The following is a 21746-nucleotide window of genomic DNA, read 5'->3' on the forward strand; positions in this document are numbered from 1 at the left end:
CTGAGACAAGAAGCTCTGGGCAACCAGAACCTTTGGCCAATTTTTAACTGACCAGAAAGTCCAGGGAGATTTAAAAACATTTAAAAAAAAAACAACCCAACACATTCTTTTTAAAAGCCCATTCCAGCTAAAAGCTGCTTGCAATTCATTTAGCCCTTGTGTGGTGTCAGATCCTGGATTTATAATGTTCCCACCCGTGGATTTTCAGAGACCAGATGACAAGGCAAATTTCAGAAGCGATTTTCCAGCTGGCCACAAAAGGCTCTTTAAAAACGTAGCTTTTAAATAATTAAAAGCCTTCTCTCCATGTGCATGTGATTCAGTGAGCATGAGACACAGAGAGAGGAGTGCACACAAGACCATGGGTCTGCGTCTAACTGCAACGTCAATGCGGGTGAGGGGAACGCTTCCGTGGCCAAATGGGATGGACATGGCAACGGCTGACTGGGATGCAACATTCTTTGAATGGGGGTTTTACAGTGAGAGGGGCTGGCCCTTGCTCTCTCATAATCAGAGGGTTTTGCTGTGGAAAAACATTAGTCTGTAGGAAAACATGACCTGTCCGAAAACTTAAACAAGGTGAACGACAAAGAAAATGCAGGGGGTCACTGAGCCAGCAAGTGCTAAAAAGCATAGGAGGAATTCAATATCCCTATTTCATCTGGCCCCCCCAAGCCAGATGAACTTCCCATTGGTTATCCCAGGAGTGTGCTGGCGGAGCCTGTTTCTCACCATGCACGTATACCCAGCCCAGTGGCATCTCCAGAGGGAACCAGGGCTAGAAAGACCCTGTGGTCAGGGAGTTCGAGAAGGAAAAGCCAGCTGGAACATGAGTGAGGAGCGAGAACTTGCAGTCCAATGCAGTCTCAATCCCATGTTGGGAAAGCTCCACAGAGTATGACAGACTGCACCGCTCCACGCCAGGTCAGCCGAAGAGAAATGCCGCTAGAGGGACCGGGCTAGCTGAAATCCCCCTTCTGTTGCCCTGCAAGAGCAGTCACCCCTCCCTTGCTGCTGTAAGATTCACCTGCTGCTCCAGACACCTGATTGTCCCCCATCCCAATGCCCCATTTTGGTAAGACTCAGATGGGTGGGCTCACCCGAGGGTGGTGAACATGCCCTGCCTCCTCTAAAGCTCACACCAGCTGAGCAGACCTTATCAATTCCTGCAACTTCCATGGGAAAGGTGGTAACCCCACAAGTGGCCACAGCCTCTCTGCAGCAAAGACTGTGAACTCCCCTCCACGAGATGGGACCCCACGCTGACCCAAGAGCTTTAACGTTCTTGAGCTAGCTTCCAGGGGCACCCTGGGGATCAGAGCTGACCTCACAATGGGGGACAGGCCTCTGTGTTGCTGCTGCATGCGCCCCAGGACAGGAGCCGCACCATTTGGGGGCCGCTGCAACAGGTAGGATAAATGATCCCCATGAGGGCTAACAGGCTCTGTTCAGTCTGCAGCAGAAAAAACATTCCAGGGGCAGGAGATGGCACCTGAGGGGGACTGAGGTGATGCTTAAGGGTGCCACACTCCAGCTGCCCCTTCCTTTGATTCAGGTAACCTCTCCAGAGGGATCCAGTCAGAAATGGAGAAGAGACTCCACCACTCATTCTCAGAGGTGCCCTCGGATCCTCTTTTCCACCCCTCAACCCCCATGATGATCTGTTTCAGCAGCAAGACCTCCCCCTGGCTCCGTGAAGGAAACAAATCAAACAGCAGGGGCAGAGAGAGTCCATGCATTTGCCAGTGTTCTGAGCCGGGGCACTCCCTACCTCTCACGTAAAGGTTAGCAGGTGAAGAGTAGCGCACCCCGGCGCTGTTGCTGGCCACACATTCATACTTCCCCTGATCAGTCTCTTCACTGCTCTCAATCTGCAGGCCACCTGGCGGGAGAGAAGAAGACGGCAGCAAAGAAATTGTTGTTATTTTTTTTTTTTTTTTTTTTTTTTTAAGAGGAGGCCTGGCACCAACGCCCTCCCCCGTCGTTTTTCACCAGCGTCAATGCAGATCCGAAAGGTGGCCTGGGGTATGGGGCTTTTTGCTCCCATGCTAGAACTTCACTCCTTGGGCATTGCTGGCAGCAAACCTGGATCAGAATGTTCATTGCCACTGCGGGACTAGTCGCCCTACTCAACCTCCACAATCCTGATCTATAATGTGGGTAGAAGCCGTACGAGCTGCCCCATGCTGTCCTACTGGTCTGTGTCAACCCTGATCTGGGGGTTCACTTCTAACAGGGACAGGACAGCTCAGCATACAGGTCTTGTCTTCTGTGCAGAGAAGACCAGCAAAAACACCAACTCTGGTGGCTTCTGCAATGTGGACATTTTCCTCTAGGAACGAATACCAACAACTCAACTCACACGGGACACCAAACAGCCACTGGTGGCAATGACTTCCTGTTGCTACTGATCTAGGTTGGAACTGAACCAGCCTTCGAGGTGAAAGGCTCTGTAATCTACTCCCAGCCCCCTGAGCCATCCCTGTCACCGCTGGGTTTGTTGTGTGCATAAACACCACACTCACAGGAGCTGAGAGAGCGCTTGAAAAGTGCGTTATCCACCAGTGCATGTGCTAAAGGGAAAACAGCGTAAAAAACAAACTTGAATTTTCTAAACTGCACTTGGGTTTCTATCCCAACTGAATGGCCAGTACGCCTGACCAGCCCAATGAGAATCAGGGCTTCGTCTATACCTGTACACTATTTCAGTTGATGAAAATATACTCAAGTCCAGACTAAACACTCCTACCATCAACTAGTTCAAAAGAGACCTGCACAAATATGCAGCACATAACTACACAGATGAAAATCACCTCTGTTTTTTACCCTAGAAAGCATCAGGTCTGCCAAACTCCAGTTAAAGTATATATCCTATAAAATAAACCAGCATAACATCAAATATTTCTTATATGTGCACATGACAAGGGTGGAGATCAGAGCTCTTAAGATTCCTTGACTGCATGAAAAATTGCAGCTTGGTAGAAGAGTACTGACTGATCCTAAGGGAGAGGGGTGCTAATTGCAGATTCAGATTCATTGCGGGGCAGGGGAGAAGAGTGTTGTATGTGAAAACAGGAGGGTGTTAGTCTGAGTAAAAGAGAGAGGGTGAAGGAGTGACTGTGTTATTCTTGTGGACGGCAGATCCCAAGTGCAGACTGGATAGAATTTAAAAATATTATTATTATTATTATTATTATTATTATTAAACAAAGCCAAATTCTCAACAAAAGAACCCACGGACATTTCAATCCAGCAGAGTGACTTGAAAACCAAATGGCCCCTGAACTCGAGCAGATCAGTACCTTCCCACTGAGCCTTCAGCTGAGCAGATTTCTTACAGGACTGAAGCCACAGCACTCTCCGTTGTCCAAAAGCTTCAGATGGGAGGAGGCTGTGTCAGGTGGAGGCTCTGTGAAGCTTTTGTTTATGTGGGTCGGCTCCCCTAATCCCACCCAAGGTTTTATTTAGCTCACGGTAGTGTTCTTCTGAATGGCGGATGCTAGGGGAGATTTTAAACCAAACTCAGGGGCAGGAACAGAATGACGTGGCTGCAGGTGGGAAAGCATGCCAGGGTCTTGTCTATACTAAGGAAATCAGGACCACTTCATTCTCCTTGAGGGTGGCTTTGCCGGTGATAGCAATGAGGGAAGCTGTATTGTAGACAGGTCGGTGTGTGTTCACTACCTGCTGAGAGCAGGTGTAGACATGGTGGTAAGACATGCCTGCATCCTCTGTCATTGCTATTGGTAGTAGAGAATTCTGAGCTTGAATTTTGCCCGTGTAGAGGTTCCCAGAGTGAGAAGAGCCTAGAAGTTACAGCTGGGATGTTCAAAAGGGGCCAATGGGAGTCATCCAAATTCCATTCACTTCCAGTGATAGCAGAGGGTCTCACTCCCTTCAAGTGAAAGATCCAGCGACCTAGGCTGGGTACAGAAGTTACTTACCAAGAAGCACCTGAGGTTAGAGAAAGAAAGAAGGCTCTTTAGTGGGTTGGGACTGAGCATGCTGAGGACCTGCTCCAGCAAGACGCTGGGCAACCTCCACTGCCATGGACGTCAAGGGCTCCAGGGCACTCAGTACCAATCATGATGAGGCCCCTGAGTGGTTCCCAAGCTCTGACAGTGCTTAATGCCAGACATACACCTGGGTCCTTCGCAGCCCTGGAGAGATCAGCTCTTAAACCTCCACCATAAATTTCAGACAGCAGCACCTGAGCCTTGTTTTAGAACAAAAAAAGGTTTCACCAAGTTCACCCAGCAAACAGAAAGAGACGTTGGAACAGTATTTAAAATAAAGACGGACACAAACAGAAGTAAATATCCAAAGGTGAGGCAGGAGCAGAAACCATAACAAACAACAATGAGACTTTGGGTTGAGCAGAGATCACATGAAACAGGAACTGAGTTGGAGAGAAATTGTTTGGTGAGGAGCAGGTGGGTGAGTGACTGAGTGAGTGGGGTCTCTTACCTCGGATTGGAGTACCTTCTGCAAGGGAAGCAAAGGAAAGAAGTGAAAGGAGTGAAAAAACCAAAAATTCTTGGACTGCCGGTAGGAAAAGGACCCAGCTCAAGGAAGATCATTCCTGGCAGGAAAACTCCTACACTACCTGGTTTCATCCTACTGACACAGACAGACTGGAGGGGGTTAGGGGAAAGGACTCCAGGCAGCACACTCCGGGATGCTTAATCATGACACTAAACTTGAAAAGGAGGAGGCTGGCCAAATCAACACTCCCTCCATCGGTCACAAAAGAAAGGGAGTCTCTGAACCCTCAGTCCACGTAAGCTAGTATTAATATGTACTCCTTGCATAGCACTGGGCAAATCTGCTTCTACTCTCCCAGCCCATGGGGAGTGCGATCAGCATCATTAACCTGTTCCCCCAGACAGGGAAATGGAGACCCAGAACCTTGCCCAACGTCACACAACAAAGCTGAGGCTCCCAATTCCACACCCATGTTAGTGATGCATTTGGGGCACAGGGTTTCGTATAACGCCCTGGGGCCTGTGGTCCCTAGTTATCCTGAGAGCGACTGGCTCTGCAGAACATTACTGTATGCAGCCACGCACTAGAAAAGAGCCACAGGTGCGATAAAAGGGTATGCGGCTGTTTTTGTACCTGGGAAACATGCAAAGGATTGCCCAGCGCAGCTGCTCTGGAAGCCATCCTAATAAACTGCAGAGGGGATTAATTAAATCTCGAGAATCCCTGAATTCTGGGAGAGGAGGAACAGCCTTGTTGTGGTTGGCCATCTCCCACATTCCAGAGCTTCCTTCAGACAAACCCCCTCCAGCTGCCTCCACTGGCAGTGGCCATCATGAGCTTTCTGCCCACGCATGTGACATCTCGCGGGCAAGAGGGAATGACATCATGGCTGGCAAGCAATGTCACGGCCCTTTTGTTCCATGACATCACTTCCCCTGCCTCTGATTTCCTGTCACACGAGCCTGGAAACCACCTTCCTTTGAAAACACGAAGGGTCCTTTTCCCCACAGGCATTCAGATTTGCTGCACAACTCATTCAAGAAATGTTTTTACCCCAATCCTGAAAACTGGGCAGACTTGGCAAGTCCCCAGTCCAAACTCTCCCTACCATATAGAAGCATAACAGCTGCTCGGTGGTAATAATACTGACATTCGACAGCACCTTCCATCCAAGGATCTCACAGTGCTTGACAAATATCAGCCTCTTGTTCCCCTCCCCCCCCCGGGACGTAGAGAATATTTTATCCCCATTTTACAATGAGGAAATAGAGGCACCGAGGGTGACGTGACTTGGCTAAGGTCACAGAGGGAAACTTGAAGAAAAGGCAAGAGCAGAAAGCAGGACATCTGCTGGCAATCCTTTGCCTTAACCATAAGGCCATCCTTTCCTCCTTATCCTTCAGCCCTGCCCATCCTCCTTTCTTTGCATGTCAGTGCACCATTTTCAGGATAGAAGGTAAAAAGGAATATGTATCACTGGTTACAGTTAACCTTTATTTGAATTATTTCCAAAGGGGTTAAGGGAAGAGAAGTGTTACATTGTTAGGCTATTAGATTCTAGTTAGACTCAACTTCTAGTTAAAAGGTTAGACAGTTTGCTGGAGAAATGTTAGCATCTAGTTAGGGTTAGGAACTAGCTAAGGTTAATAAAGCAGGTTGATTAGCTGTCAGGACAAAGATCACAGAGCGCAGGTGAGAAAGAAAGAGGCGGGAGGAGCGTCTAGTGGGACTATCTCCACATAGGAGCGGGTGGGCAGGTTTTAAAGAGAGCGAGAGACAGAGAAAGCAGCAGAGGGTTATAGAGAGATTCAGTGGAAATAAAAACAGCCTCTAATACACCCTTTTGTCTCAAAATCAGAGTGAAAAAAATCTACCATCTGTGATGCAAATATGGAGCAAGACTAAAGGATGGGGTGGCAGAGACAAGAAGAACCCCGCATCACCCCCCTGCTGGGGATTGGCTGTTACAGTGAATCTGATTGCCCTGGACATAGCAACTTTCAGTGGAGGCACGCTCTGACTGTGAGAAAATGCACTGGAAATCATGGCCACGTATGGACAGAAGGCAGGACCCATTGCCTTCCCGAATTATCACAGTTTATGGCTTGTCGTTAACCATTCGCTCCCAGTGGAGCCTCTGGGAACAGGTGACAGCAGCTCCAGTGCTTGCGGGGAGCAGGCCACTCCCAAAGTGAGGCTGTTCTTGGCTTCCCAATTTCAGCCAGGTGCATGGGAAACAGATCTGGGAATGGCAAAGGGAGATTTCTGGTGGGACCCACGCCTTGAAGGCAGAAGATGAAATCTGGAGCAAAATGGAAGTGACTGTGGGGGGAAAAGCAATAGTCTGAATGGTTTCTGGGACACAGATGGTAGATTTTCACTGTTGGAGTTTCACATCTAACTAGCTTCATATTCAATTTAGTGGCAGCTGAATAGCATTGGAGGGGGATTGCAAAAAACAAATCTATTTTCCGGTGGCCCAATGCATCCCCCTGAGATTGCCTGGGGACAGCATCTCTGGTCCACAGCTGGTTAACATATAGGGCTGCCAATTTTGGTTGGACGTATTCCTGGAGGTTTCATCACATGATGTAATCTTTCATTAAAGATTCACCTTTAATTCCTAGAGACTCCAGGACAACCCTGGAGGGTTGTCAATCCTATTTACACAGCAGTCTGAGAGTCCCTCGATGAGTGTACGAGTATAGGGCTGGTTCTGCTGGGCAGGGCAGGGCAGGCGGTTGCACAGAGCACCAGCACAGCAGGGGCAGCTAAACGCATAAGCTCAAATTTTCAGAAGTGGCTTCTGATTTTGGATGAAGCCCACCTCGAGCCTGTTTTTCAAAGGCGATAGACCCACGCAGGTTCCACCGATTGCAACTGGGGTTGTGGGTGCTCAGCGCTTCTGAAAAATCAGGCTCAAGGTAGATAAAGGTGCCCCCCAATTTAGCCCAAATCAGTAAGGTGGGGAATTTCCCAGTTCATCTAGGACAGTGTAAAATCTGGAGATAGTCCTAGGTGCTCGAGGCCATGCAAGCAGGGGGTGAGCCTCTGGAATAGTGGGGCAGCCAGGGCTCAAGTTGGCATGGGCTACTGATACCCACCATACCCACGGTGTCTTCCCCAGCCTCTCAGGGCAACTCTTGAAGCCTGCATCAGCCCAGGAGGTCAGGATGCTCGCTGGAGTTCAGCGACGCAAGACAAAGATGCTGCACTCCGAACCAGGTTCCATTCTCAGGTTACCATCAAGCCTCATCCCCCTGCTATGGGTATGTGGGGCCTGTTCTGACACCCCCTCCGTCTTTTCTAAACAACAAGCTATGGGGTGAAACTGAGCCCTGAAAATGGGAGACGTGGAGGTCCATCGTCATGGCAACCACAGGAAACGTACCACCACGGCGTACCAGGCCACGTGTGAGCGTGTGCCTTGCTATCTCCTGGGGGTGGTGAGCAGTCTTCTAAACCCTCAACAAACAAGCTAGCATGAAGGACCAGCTGCAATTTTTATGCCTGATCCTGTCTGAGAACAAGCCGGGACTTGGCATAGGGAGGAAAACGTGACGTGAGTGTTGTTGGCAGATTCCCATCAGTCTTCTGGCACCTCAGGGAATAGGAACAATCTAGAAGGGACATTTCTGTCTAATCACTCCCCCCACAACCTTCCCAAAGCCCTTCAATAGATGGCTTCCATTTTAAAATTCAGTGCCTGATGCCCCCCGTAAGTTCTCACTTCAGACAATGCCAATAACCCCATTAGATGTGAAACTCCAAGACCTCCTGCAGGTGTGAACACAATTACCGCAGTTCCAGGGTAAAAGCTACGGTCTAACTGGGGAATTCCAGGACAACTGTTGCTAAGTTACGAAAAAAATCTATCCAATGTTAGGAGGTTTGTGTTTAAAACATATCTATATGAGGAAATATAACTAATTATGATGGTGATGGTTATTTTTGTAGCCTGCAATACCCCTGCGGAAGTTCATTAAGAGGGCAGAATATCCCTACTGAAGGAGTTAGTACAAGAAATGCACAGCATGCCTCTCGAAAAAGCTGTTAAGAAGGAATTAGTTTAAAGGACGAGGGTTACAAATCTGGACATTAGCAGGTTTGTTTCTGTTTTCTTTTTTTAAATTGAACAAAACTTACCAAAGGTCTCTGAATGTTAAAAATAATGAAAAACAGAAAGGAAAAGAAAAATAAAAGTTTGTTATAGCCAGTTATTTCAAAAGCAGAAGACGACAAACAAAATACAAAAGGGTTCAGTGCTCATAAGGTTTAAGAAGATGGCTGCAAAGTATCTCTTGTTTTCCCCTCTATGTAACACAGGCAGGCACCAGACATTGGCTTGACCCAATTCCATTGTGTAGTCCTGAAGTGTAAATTTCTCTCTCAACAACATACAGAAGGAACATTTTTTGTTCATGTAACAACTAGACAATCCTTGGGCTGAGATTTTCAAAAAAGCCTTAGGGAGCTGGGTACCCAAATTTGGATGTCTTCTTCATGCTCCTTTGAAAAATCTCAGCTTTTAATTCCTTCAGGGACGCTCAGGGTTAGTTGGCCCAATGTCTGTCAAGAGTTAAATTATTTCCAATAACCTGGAAAGCGTTAGGGAGGAACAAATCCTAGATGGAAAAAGGGTGTCTATGGATAATGTCCCTAAATTCAGATTTCCTGATCCTTAGTAACACTGAAGCCCCGCTGCCCCGCTCCAGCAGTATAAAAGGACCTCAAAGTGAGTGTAAATGGAATATATGCCCACTGTAAAGCCGCTCTGCAACGCTAGAGAAATGTAAAGGCTTTAGCATAAAAAAAGAATCAGGTACAGACAGAACAGTCAATTTTGGGCAGCTCCATGTGTGATATTTTATGCAAAACAAGCAATGAGCTAATTTTCATGGTTGCAACTAGTTGCACACAGCCATAAACTCAGTCTAACTCAACAGGGTGCATTCTCTCCTACTGTATCTGTTCCTATACAGAGCAGCAGCATGGGAAGGTTCCCATACACACCGTCCTGCCAGCACATCTCAGTCCCAATCTGGGGAGAGCTCCTCTACAAGTAACAGGCATTTGAGTCTCTATGGCCCATGAGATTCTTGGCCTTTCTGGTGAGAGCCTGCCAAGCAGTGGCAACAGTGGTGGTTAGCTTGTGATGTGGGATATGTAATGGAAACCCATTAAAGTCATCTTGTACAGGGGCCACCACATGTCCATTAGCGGGCAATGACTTTTAATCCCTATTGAGCTGAGCAGGCTTCCTATTGATGCCCTTCAGGCAAAAGGCTCTGCAGCACCGTAGCAATATCCTGAGGCATCCCGCACCCCAATATGAGCGAGTGCTACACCCTCAAGAGCGAGATCTGCTTTCTGGAAAGATAAATGTATCCAACTGAGTTTGGACATTTGTGGAGCTCACACAGGTAAGGTTTCTCTACCCTGCTCCGCACTCTCAGGCAACATCTCCCACACATTACATTCCTCACAAACACACACACTAGGGTGACTAGATGTCCCGATTTTATAGGGACAGTCACGATATTTAGGGCTTTTTTATAATATGGGCTCCTACTACCCCCTCATCCCGATTTTTCACACTTGCTATCTGGTCACCCTAACACATGCAGTCAGCCACATCCAGTTCTTAAAGTGACAGCCCCTGTTAACCAAAATACAAGCACGCTATGCACAACCCTAACGGGAAAAAAATTTACTAATGTAATATCTAAATTCACATCCAAATATAATGTCCTGCAGTGTAAAATAATTTAGACAATTATTCCAGCATCCTTACGCTAACATTGATTGCACTCCACATGGGACACCAGCCAGCTTTGAGCCCCATAACCATCAGATGTATAACACAACCCTCCTTTACTTCAGCTATTGGAGGAGGAAGGCATACCCTTCTCTGCAAGGAGCAGCTGGCCAAGTGGGAGACAACTATTTATGAACTAGCATTTAGAATGTTGGAGAACAGGAGTCCATGATTCCTGTTTCCAGGAGTAGAGTAAGGTCTAGTGGTTAGAGTTAGAGACAGCACAGCCAAGGATAAAGAAGTCTTAGTTTGATTTATCTCCTGGGTTTAAACTTGGGATCTCTAGAATGAAAAGCATAAGCTCCACTATTTGAGCTAACTACATTAGCACCGGGCAGTAACAGGTTCAAACTTTTCTGCTGTCTAGCCACTAGATAGGAACAAAGATCCACCCTGTGTTAGTGTGGGTTACACAAATGCATATTTTGGCCTATTTTTTCTGAAACGTAGTGTGGCAAAGTGAATGAGATTTGGGTCTGTCATAATAGAGCCCTGGATTCTTGACTGCAGTGACCTTATCCTACCTCTCAGTTATCCTATCTGTAAAATCGAGGAATGATAGCTGCCTCCTATAAGGTAGATATATGGCCTTGCTTAATAAGGGCTTGTGAAGTGCACAGAAATATTAAGAACAGTCAGTGAAAGAGCTCTGATTAGAATTCACGGACACCCGGCTTATAGTTCAATGCACCTTCCCCTAGGCTACAGGGCACTGAGTAAATGAATGACATTCTATCAATTGTGCAGGAATGCATGAGCCCTGCAAGATGCATGACGCCTGCTAGGTCTGCCTGGCATCCTTATTTCCATCTTTATAAGAGGAATATACTATGCTGCATTTCTATAGGACTTGTCATTGGAGAATAGACAAGCTCTTCGGAAACAATAATTAAAAAAGCCCGGCAACATCATAACCCATTTGGCAAATGGGTGAATGGAGAGACAGAAATCAGTGGTCTTGTTTCCCCAGAAGTACTGAGCATATGGAGTTTCCAGTGACTTCAGCTTCCCTGAAAATCAGGCCACAAATGGAATCAAAGCAGGAATAGAACCTCAGAGTCCTGGTAGTCAATCTCCTGCTCTAACCAATAGAACACACTCCCCCCGAAGTGGAGAAAGAAGTGACAGGTCTGTAAAAAGGACAAAAGGTCCCTTTCAGTGTTTTGTGAGTTTACTGCTTCAAGAAGACTGACTTTCTAAACAGCTATAAATGATGTCAATTCCACCCGGGTCCCTAAAAAGCAGATTTATCTGGAGGAACAAACATCCTGTACAGAAGCTAAATGATTTATTGGGATAATAGTCTAAAAGTGAATTTAGTAGGTGGCTCTAAATGAAATATCAAATCGAGCACAGCTAGGAAATATAAAGGGATATGTCACGATCATAATTGTGTTAAAAATAATCTGAAAACTTGTTAGTAATACCTCCTGTTATGGACACAAAGCATTTTAACATTCTAATTTATCTTTCAGTATTTATACTGGTTAACTTTATTTGCATTTCACCCAGCACATATGCAATGAAACTAAGGGAGATCAGTTTCATTTGTGTTTGAAGGCTCTTAAATCAAGAATCCACCCTGATTCAGCAAGCGTTCAAGCACGTGCATAAGAGCTGTGCTGAATGGGGGCCACTGTGAAATTAATTTGTGGGTCTTATGGACCAGCCCAGTAAAGTTGTATCTGAGTTTCCAGTGATGCAACAGAATGTATAAGTAAAACAATCCTTGTCACTGAACTAAACAAAAATGGACTATGTTTTCAAAAGTGCCTTGTGATTTTGGGTGCTTTAGTTTATGAGTGCCCAGCGTATGTCATCTTAATGGGGCCTGATTGTCAGAGGTCAGAAGATCTGGCCCCTCTAAGATATCTCAGGTTGGGCACCCAAAACCCGATGATTCTAAAAAAACACAGGCACTTTTGAAAATTTCAGCCTAAATATATAACTGCTTCCATACATCTCGGGGAAAATTTTTAGAAGTGCCTCAGTGACTCGGGAGCCTAAAGTCTCCTGGAGGGGATTTAAGATCCTAAATTGCTCCGGTGTTCTTTTCAAAGAATATTAATTAAATTTTACAAATCTCCACCCCATTTTTTTTTAAATCTGAAATGTAGGCCTTACGTTTAGGAGACAGTGTTCTCTTGGGCCGAACCTTTGCTGTTATAAAGTTCTAGAAAACAAAGCAATTAGGAAATTAATTTTTCTGGGCAACAGGAATGCAAAATATCTGATGGGGAGGAAACATTATATAACTGGAATGTGGACATAAACAAGGAAATTAACCTTTAACCAGTCAAGGCTGGCCCTCCAGTATCAAAATTCTTTGAACTCATCCTATGTCAAACAGGACAAAAGAGCAATGAGTTTGTCATGTTCTCCGACATTCAAATCTTGCATTACAAGAATCAGACCTGAAGATTTCGGAGCCAGGGGCGGCCTGGGTAGCAGTAACTGGCTGTTACCCCCTTGACTGACTTGCAAAATGGTTGAGCCTCACAAGAGGCTCCCAAAAAGCAACCCCAGTTCCCATGCTAAAGCCTCTTCCCCCTTCCCTCCCCTGTTCCTGTGCCAGGAAAAGCTCTTAAAAATGCTCCATCTCATAGCTGAACAAGGGTTATGCTCCTCAGGGCAACTAAAGTGAGGCTAGGTCTAGTTAAGCCCAATCAGATAGCTGTGTACTCTCCAGACTGGCTTAAAGAGGCAAGTCTGAATTGTGGTCAAAAATCTAAACCAGGGGTCGGCAACCTGCAGTTTGGCGGCGTGAGCTGATTTTGAGCGGTCCCGGCCCCCAGCCCCACTCAGCGCCCCCGCCCACCGCTCTCCCCTGCGGGGGCAGGAGGCAGAAGCTTGGTCTTGCGGCAGCCAAGCTTCCCTCTCCCCCACTTCTTCCCCCAGAGTGGTGCTTTTCTGCCCCGCCCCTTCTCCTTCCCTGCACCGATCAGCTGATGGCCCTAGCGAGGGAGAGGGGGGAAGAGCAACAGCGTACTCGCAGTTCCCTGGAGGAGACAGAGAGAGGTAGGGACAGAGCCTTGGGGAAAGGGGGGGGGAAAACAGGGCATATCCCTTCCAGCCCCCTGCCCTGAGCGGCTCAGGGCAGGGGGCTGGGAGCACCCCTACGAGCCGAGCACCGCAGCCCTCTGCCCTGATCCCCCCCACACACTCAGTCTTCTGTCCTACACCCCCCACGCCCCCAGCCCTGACCCCCCCACACACTCAGCATTCTGCCCTGCACCCCCCATGCCCCTCAGCCCTCTGCTCTGACCCTTGAACCCCTCCCCACACCCGGCTTTCTGCCCTGCACTCCCCAGCCCTCTGCCCTGAACCCGTCCCACCCCAACAAACACGCAGCCTTCTACCCTACATCCCCACAGCCCCATCCCTCTGCCCTGAACCCCCCAACACACCCATCCCTCTGCCCTGCACCCCCACAGCCCCATCCCTCTGCCCTGACCCTTGAACCCCCTCCCCAACACCCAGCTTGCCCTGCACCCCCCCCCACACAACAGCACCTCTGCGCTGACCCTGAAAACCCGACCCCTACCCCAGGTCTAGGGTCCCAGCCACAGCCCTGCCTCGCCCTGCTGCCCAGCCTAGGTGAACAAACCCCCGGCGGCAGCGAGGCTAGCGAGGCTGGCCATCAAAGCGTAAGTCAGCATTTTAATTTTAATAATTAAATGACACTTCTTAAATCATTTAACCCTGTTACTTTACATACAATAGTTAGTTATATATAATATGACCTTATGAGAAAGAGACCTTCTAAAATGTTTAAAATGTAACCGGCATGTGAAAACCTTAAATTAGAGTGAATAAATGAAGACTCAGAACACCACTTCTGAAAGGTTGCCGACCCCTGATCTAAAAGGTTGCTTTTGTTTTACTTTCCATTGAGAGGTGAAGCTCCCAAAGGCAACTTTGTGCGAGTGAGAAAGGATGGATATTTTTAAACGGGACAATTTGACAGTGCTTTATCTGTAGCTGTCAGAAATAAAACCACATGCACAGACACGCATGTTGTTTTACTTACATGCACACGCATACACACAAACTGCTCCTGAAACGTGAACAATGAAAGATGCCATACTAACATTCACAACCAGCAAAGGACAGACAGACGAACAGATGGGGGAAGACAGAGAACTGACAACAGCCACAGAGCTGGGGTACATCTGTTTACGGAGTACCACTCCATTGCCACCCACTACCTAAGGTTGACTTGAGAATGCTCAGAACTGCTCTCTGGCAATGGCTTCAGGAAGGCGATAGACCCAAAAGGATTAGATACCAAAGGGATCCTATGAGAGGCCTGGTTCTGCCACAGGCTGCGGAAGGCCCCATCCACACCATGGATGGGACCGTCCCAGCTGTGACAATACACAGCTGTCGTGGCTATGGTCCTGATCCCGATATGGGGATGCTTGGTGCTGTCACCTTCCTTCCTTCATTTATACAGCTCAACGTCGGAGCATGACCCACCTCTCCCCACCTCTGTTACCTAACTCCCCCTCCACTCCTATAGGTCCCCCTGGTTAGGCAGAGCACCATTCCATGAGTGTTGCCAAATTACCAGCTTCCCTGGGAAGGGAACCAGGTTCTCAGTGGAGTTTGGTTTCCTGTCAATCAACTTGGGGGATGGGTGCAGAAGATGAAGAAGAAAATGAAGGAAACTACCACCAACCCAACCACCTTAGGGGAGCTCAGAGCCATTTTACCAGGTCTTCTGTAGAACTGCTTATATTTTAATCCACAGGCCAATGGGGTTGGCTCTCACCAGTCATCATTCCGCCCAGAAAGCTCTGCTCAAGTACTCTCTTTTGGGCCAGTTCCAGGGTTCACTCCCTACTGGGCTCGCAAGGAGACCTTACCTGATCTCAGCTGCTTTATCCTCCCATTGCTAGCGCTGGGGTCAACGGGAAGGAAATCTTTGAACCATGTGATCTCCGGGTCTGGGTTCCCGCTGGCTGCACACAGCATGGTGGCCGTCCGTGTGCGCTCAACCACCTTCAGCTGGGGTCCCATGTCAATGTTTGGGAAGCCAGAAGGCAACTGGTCTTCTGTGGGAGGAGAGCAAAGGAGAAGTGGCTTAGTTTAGTACCCTTTCAAGATCGGGGTGGTAGCGGGGAAGCTTAATTCAACAGAGTAAGCTAAAGAGATACTGTCGGCAAGAAACTCAATCTATTTCAAAGAGCGAGTTCAAAATATTCTCCAATATGGCCCCCTCTCAATTGTCGTGGCTTTACAATTATTCGTATTACAGCTAAGCGGCTCCAAACAGCAACCGAGGCCTTGTTGTGCAGGGACTGCACAAATGGAAAGACTATCTCTGAGTCAAAGACATCACAATCTGAACAGGTCACATTTTCCTGTGGTTTTTTTTTTTCTTTTTTTTTTTAAAGTTCTTCTTTCCCTCATTGCCCAGAGAGCCTCAGAAATCAGCCAACTGCACAAGAGTGAAAGTGACTGTGTGTGAAGTCATGTCAAATGGACAGTGGAAACTAGCTGAGAAAGGAGGGGAAAAATCTTTCAGCTGTAGTTACCTCAGGGGACACTTGGTAACAACAGGAAGCAAAACTCTTTCAGACAGAGCATGATTTTTAAGGTTATTAATTTCAACTGCTGAGATTCTAGGACAAGAGAGACACACACCAACAGCTACAAAACAGTTCATGGTTACCCTCTTGTCCTCTAGGCCAGGGTTTCTCAATGACTGGTCCATGGACCGGCGCCAGACCGCGGCAGCCTCCTTGCCTGTCCCTGAGATTTCCCTGACATAGTTTAGGAATGCAGCAAGCCAGTCCCTAGTCTAGAGTACTCCTCTAGAGCTTGTCTTTCCTAGGGAAAAAGGTGCAGTCTTAATTCGAGTTAGCTAACTCATAAAAACAAACATGGGACAGGCTGTCCCATAGTCTTTACTATGCTAACTCATGCTAAAACCTAGAGTGACTTGGAAAACGGATTTTCCATCCCGCAAAAAATGTGGAAATTTAGGGGGGGAATCAAAAATCTCAAATTGGAACGAAAAAAATCAAAATTTTGAAATTTTCCATAAAATGAAATTCTAGAAAAAATAATTTCATTTAGGTCAATCAAAACATTTTATTTCAATTTTAACCATTTTTAATATATATATATATAAGTAAATTTCAAAACAAAATGTCATTTCAAAACAAATGTATTGAAACTTTCCATTTGGAATATGTCAAAAGCGGGCCTCAGACATTTTAAAAAATGTTTTTTCAAGATCTTCTTCCCCAACAAAATTTTGTTGAAAGAGATAAAATTTGTCCAAAAAAAATATTTTGTTTTAGCTGAAACATCAAATTTTGTGGCTAAATTTTAAAAACTCTAGTTAAAAACTACAGAGTGACTTGCATTCTCTAGGATTTTACTTTGCATTAGGTACCACGTGTTGACTAACACGAGTTAAGGACACACCGTTTTTCCTAGTGATGAAACATCCTTCATGCCTGGCAGCCTGCAAAGAGGATATAAGCAACATGGGGACAGCTTACAGAGATTCTCCTTTAATGCCTGTGTTGATGCATTAGGAGCCCAAGGATCCTTGGGTTCAAGTCCAGGGGGGTGGGTGAGACACAGCACAAAAATTGAAGGACGGGATTTTTCCAGCGCCCTCAGTGTTGGTCTAAATCTGCTCACGCTGAAGACAATGGGTGTTTTCATTGGCAGTGGCACGCCGATGTGGAATGCTTTTCAAAAACCCAGCCTCCAATGCCCAGGATTGTGAAACATCGCAGACCATTTCCAATGCAATGGTGAGGTTGCATCCTTCTCACACCCAGCTGTGTTCCCAGGTGACAGGCCAAGCTGTGTACCACACATACGGCTGAACCCAAGGGACAATGTGACAAAAGAGAGGAACTGGAAGCCTAGGCTTGCTGCTTCTTCCCCCACCCCTCTCTTTTAAATGAGAGGCAGCCACAACTCCCAGGTCCTAATGCTGGCTCTGTTAACTGTGTGGTTTAGGTGAGTTACTGCATTTTGCTGTTCCTCTGTTCCCTCACCTGTAAAACTGGGGACATCGCTGAGGTATGGAGTCAAGGTTTGTACAATGCTTGGAAGCAGCGGAGCACTATGCAAGCCCTAAGAAACGCAGTTCTTAACAACGCTCGCATACTGCAGAGATTAACAGGATAAATGCTTAGACTGTCCGAATTTTCAAAAGCAGCCTCCCTCCTCTGAGCATGCAGGGAGCAATAGGGGCCTGCAGTGTCCATTCACAGCTACTGATCCGTCAAGAGGGCAAAGCACTAAGCAGAAGTCAGGTTAATGTACAAGCAAAGGGCTTGTTTACACACAAAACCTGTACCACTTCTTAGCAGTGTAGCTAAAGCAGTACAGATCCCCTGGTGTAGGCGCTGATCTATCAGTATAAAGCTGCTTTATTATTCCCATACAGGAAGGGGAATAAATTATATTGGCGTACTAGGCACCTTTATACCAATACAACCACATCCACGCTAGGAGCTGTACCGATTACAACTATCTCAGGAAAAAAAATCACATTCCTAACAGATATCGTTATGGCAGACAAGCACTGCGTGCAGACAAGGCCTAAGGGACGGCACTGCAATTACAGCTTGCCACAGTTTAATACACGAGCCCATATTTATTGCATCAAATTCATCCACGGGGCAGAATAAAGAAGAACTTCTCTCACCATTTAAACGTATAGCGGAGCCTGGTTAGGGGTCTGTGAGACTGGCTGCCGGGTTCTGTCCCTGGCTCTGCTGTAGATTGGTTTTGTGACCTTGGATAAGTCCCCTTTCTGTGCTCCATTTCTGCCCCCACCCCCAATCTGGTAAAATGGGGGTATTAATAATCCTCCTCTGGTCCCTCTCAAGATTGTTTTGTGATTTCATGTGCGTGGCGTGTTTTAGGATACTTAGGTGACAGGGCTTTTTGAGTGGCTCATATTATTCTGTTTCCACTCCACAAGCAGGCAGGGACTGTCTTTCGCTACATCTTTGTGCAGCACCTAACACAAGGGATCCCCCAAGCAGGGGGAGGGATTTTGGGTGCTATCCAAATAAAAGATTAATAATAATAAAAGCAGCTGGGACATGCCATGGATTACCGGCCCTAATCCTGCGTGCTGTTGGGAGCTGAGAGACACTTGACAACATGCAGGACTGGAGCCCCAAACAGTGTCTCAAAAGGAAGTCAAGGGAAGGTCTTAATTTGCTTTCTGTATTGGAATATAGAAACCAATTTAAGGGACTGAGCTACACCAGGAGACCGAGCTGTGGCTGGGTATTGCAGCAGTCTCTGAGCAGCATGCATTCCTGCAGCTCATATCTGCTGCACTACACAGGCCCATCCAAGAGTGAGCTCAGGACAAAGATGCAGCCTGGGAACTGCTTTGCCTATGCCCATTTCAGCCAGGCTTTTAATGCATTTTCTTCCCCTTTTTAAGCAGGCTGTTGCATGTTGTTAAAGTAGCCGATGTCTGATTGGCTGAAGATGACATCATTATTGATTACTGCATGCATTCAGTTTCCTGGTGATGCTACTCCACCTGGCTCAAACCCGAATCTGTTAATTTCACAAACCAATTAATCCGCAGAGAGAATAGCCCTCTTGACTGGCAGGGTGCATGTGTGAGTGTAAGCGTGTGCATGCGTTGGGGAAGGCCTGTTACAACTATTATTACTGAGTGTTTCTAATTAAACAAAAATGTTAATCTTGCAGCACATTGTGCAGAATTCCTCTGAGTTTAATTAAAACAATCGCGGCTAGAGGCGTGATCAGATCAGCAGAGGAAGCATCTCCAAACACATCATTTTCCACTGATTCAAGTGCTCGGATTTCCTTCCTTCCAGGAAAGTGAGACTGTTCTTCATCCCTTAACAACTGGATTTCCTACAATAATGCAATCAGCTCAATCCCCCAAAAGACATGAACAAACCCCTCTTCCCAGTTGCCAGACACCAAACCACACCTACTACAAACTGCCTGGCTTGGACTGCGAGTTCTATTTCTAAAAGTAGTCCAGGCATCTCCAAGAACAGAAGCCTCATGATGCGAGATGAAGAAACCTGGAGGACACCTCTGGGCAGATGTCTGCAGCTGACTCACATTGGCTTTGTAGGGAAACATTTCCAGGTGTTGTGCTTGCTGCATTATTAGAGTCTCCCAAGCACCTTGTCCATACCTGCTCTTGGATTTAATGGTTTAAAAGGCCTCCCCTGGGGAAAAGCTAGTGAATTACCTCAAGGCCACTGAACAAAGTAGCGTGAGAAAGTGGAGAGAAAAGGACAGGGTGCTTCAGTATTCATTTATAATAAATCCTACCAGCGGACATGCTCTGCGCTGGGGGGAAAAAATACATCAAACCGTCTGGGGCACATGCACTCACACGCACACAATCATACAAATAACGCCGAGGTCACGGACTAGCAAGCAAAAGCACTCGCCAGCGCTGTCTCCTTGTCGCTCTGGAAGGTTGCAGCTCTGTGTTGAGATAATTAACTGTGCTGGAAATGAGGATGAGGAAGAGAGATAAAGCGGGGGTTGCTGCTGCTCTTTTCCCTGGGGTTGGCAGGATTGTTTAATCATTTAAAAGGTGCATGTCCTATGTATTAAATGCTATGCTGAAGCAACATGAAGGACGCATAGTCAAGTACCTGGATGCCAGGAAATGCATAAGTGAGAGTACCCTTTGCCCTTCTCTACAGACATCCAGATCTCATAGAGTTTGACATATGTTAATAAACTAAGCCTCACATCAACACCCTCCTACCCCCCCAGGATTATCACCACTGCAGAAGCAGGGACAGAGAGCAGAAGCGACTTGCCCAAAAATCACACCAAAAGTCGACAGCAAAGCCAGGAAGAGAAGAACCCAAGTCTGCTGAGTCCCATTCCTGCACCTTGCTCATAAGGCCATGAGAACCCAGAATGAGCTCTGATCTCTTGCGTGTGTGTGCATGATATGCCTTTGATACGCTGATCCAATATGATTTCTCTTTGTACCTCATCCAGTGCACTAGATGTCCCAATAACAACAACGTGGGTGAAACGAGACAATCACTGTGCTCTCCAATAAGCGCACACAGAAAAATGATAAAAAGTAAAAACACTCTATCCCCTGCGGACCAACACTTTCACAGAATGATCCCTCAGTCCTCCTCCTCAAAGAAAACCTGTCCAACTCCTTCAGAAGATGAGTTTTAAATTCATAACTCTGCTAGACACCAAAAATAATGGATTTAATAAGACACTGGATTTATGGCTCATTCCTACAATCTGTAACACACTAACCCTCCTTTGTCTCAACTGTAGAGATGTTACTTGCCCACTTCAGCTTGAATTGTCTCTTGCAACATGTGTTATCTCCTTATCTGTTCCACTCTTGTATTTAGCTGTGACACTGGGTTTGTCTAGACAACAACTAGACACCCGCGTCTGGCCCATGCTAGCCAACTTGGGCTTGCGGGCTTGGGATGTGAGGCTGTTTCACTGCTGTGTAGACTTCTGGGTTCAGGCTGGAGCATAGGCTCTAGATTCTGCAGGATGGGAGGGTCCCTGTAATTATATAATTGAAGACTATCTTAAGGCACAGTTGTGTGTCCAACCTTCAATTTCATATATTCTGACTAAGAGTTTAGCTACAAAACCATAACATTTCATTATGTTGTATTCGTTTCCTAGGTTTTTGGTTTTTTTAAGAGAAAGGAAAAAAAACAAAAAACAGGCAACCACACAATTTTATAACTGACAAGACCAGCCAGCAAAAGCCAACTGGTGCCTAGCAACGCTATTAGAAACTTGCACGCTTGTAGGCAAAGGGCACAAGTCTGATGGCTTGAATCTGCTATTGCAGCATTGCAGGCTAAGCATGTCTTTCTATACCTATGCATCATTTTTAGAATCAAGATTGAAATAAAGCATATCTTTTACAAAAACATCCAAACAGGAATTATTTCAGGGAAGTTCTATGGCCTATGTTATGCCAGAGGTCAGGCTAGATGACCACAGTGGTCCCTCTCTAGCCTTGGAATGTTTGAATCTATGAACTAATTTTCTTCTGACTTGGCTTAATTTGTAGGTCAAATCAAGATCTACCAACCGTCAATTTTGAAGAAAATCTAGTGAGAGCTTTTAAAGTTAGTAAAGCAATTTAAAAACAAAAAAAATGCAAACTTCACTCTTTTTAAGTATGCCCCTTTCGGACTCAACACTTTCAACTGTGCATTCAAAACTGGAAAAGTATTATTTATTTATTTCCACTGCATGGGCATAGACATGAGTGGGCCATGGCTCACCCAATTAATTTACCAGACTCACCCAAATCTGAGCCTGTGTGAATGCAGATGTCAACTTCCATCAGGTTGTGGATCAGGAACCCCTAAGCTAAAAAGTAGGCTCTCAGTCTATCTGTGGAATGCCATGGGTGGCAGGGAACAGAGAAGCAGCCTGC

At 46.5% G+C, this 21746-nt stretch overlaps 1 protein-coding gene across 1 annotated transcript in view; it reads right to left on the reverse strand.

Annotated features, from left to right (window-relative positions):
* PTPRS (protein tyrosine phosphatase receptor type S) overlaps nt 1-21746 on the reverse strand; it is a 200336-nt gene that overhangs the window by 87136 nt on the left and 91454 nt on the right. The window contains exons 5-6 of the mRNA XM_075070885.1: nt 15172-15360; nt 1772-1882 (exon numbers count right to left, since the gene is read on the reverse strand). Coding sequence (XP_074926986.1) covers nt 1772-1882; nt 15172-15360 — 300 coding nt within the window. The remainder of the gene's footprint in view (nt 1-1771; nt 1883-15171; nt 15361-21746) is intronic.

This window comes from Chelonoidis abingdonii, chromosome 11 (assembly GCF_003597395.2).
Source record: "Chelonoidis abingdonii isolate Lonesome George chromosome 11, CheloAbing_2.0, whole genome shotgun sequence".
Classification (NCBI taxonomy): domain Eukaryota; kingdom Metazoa; phylum Chordata; order Testudines; family Testudinidae; genus Chelonoidis; species Chelonoidis abingdonii.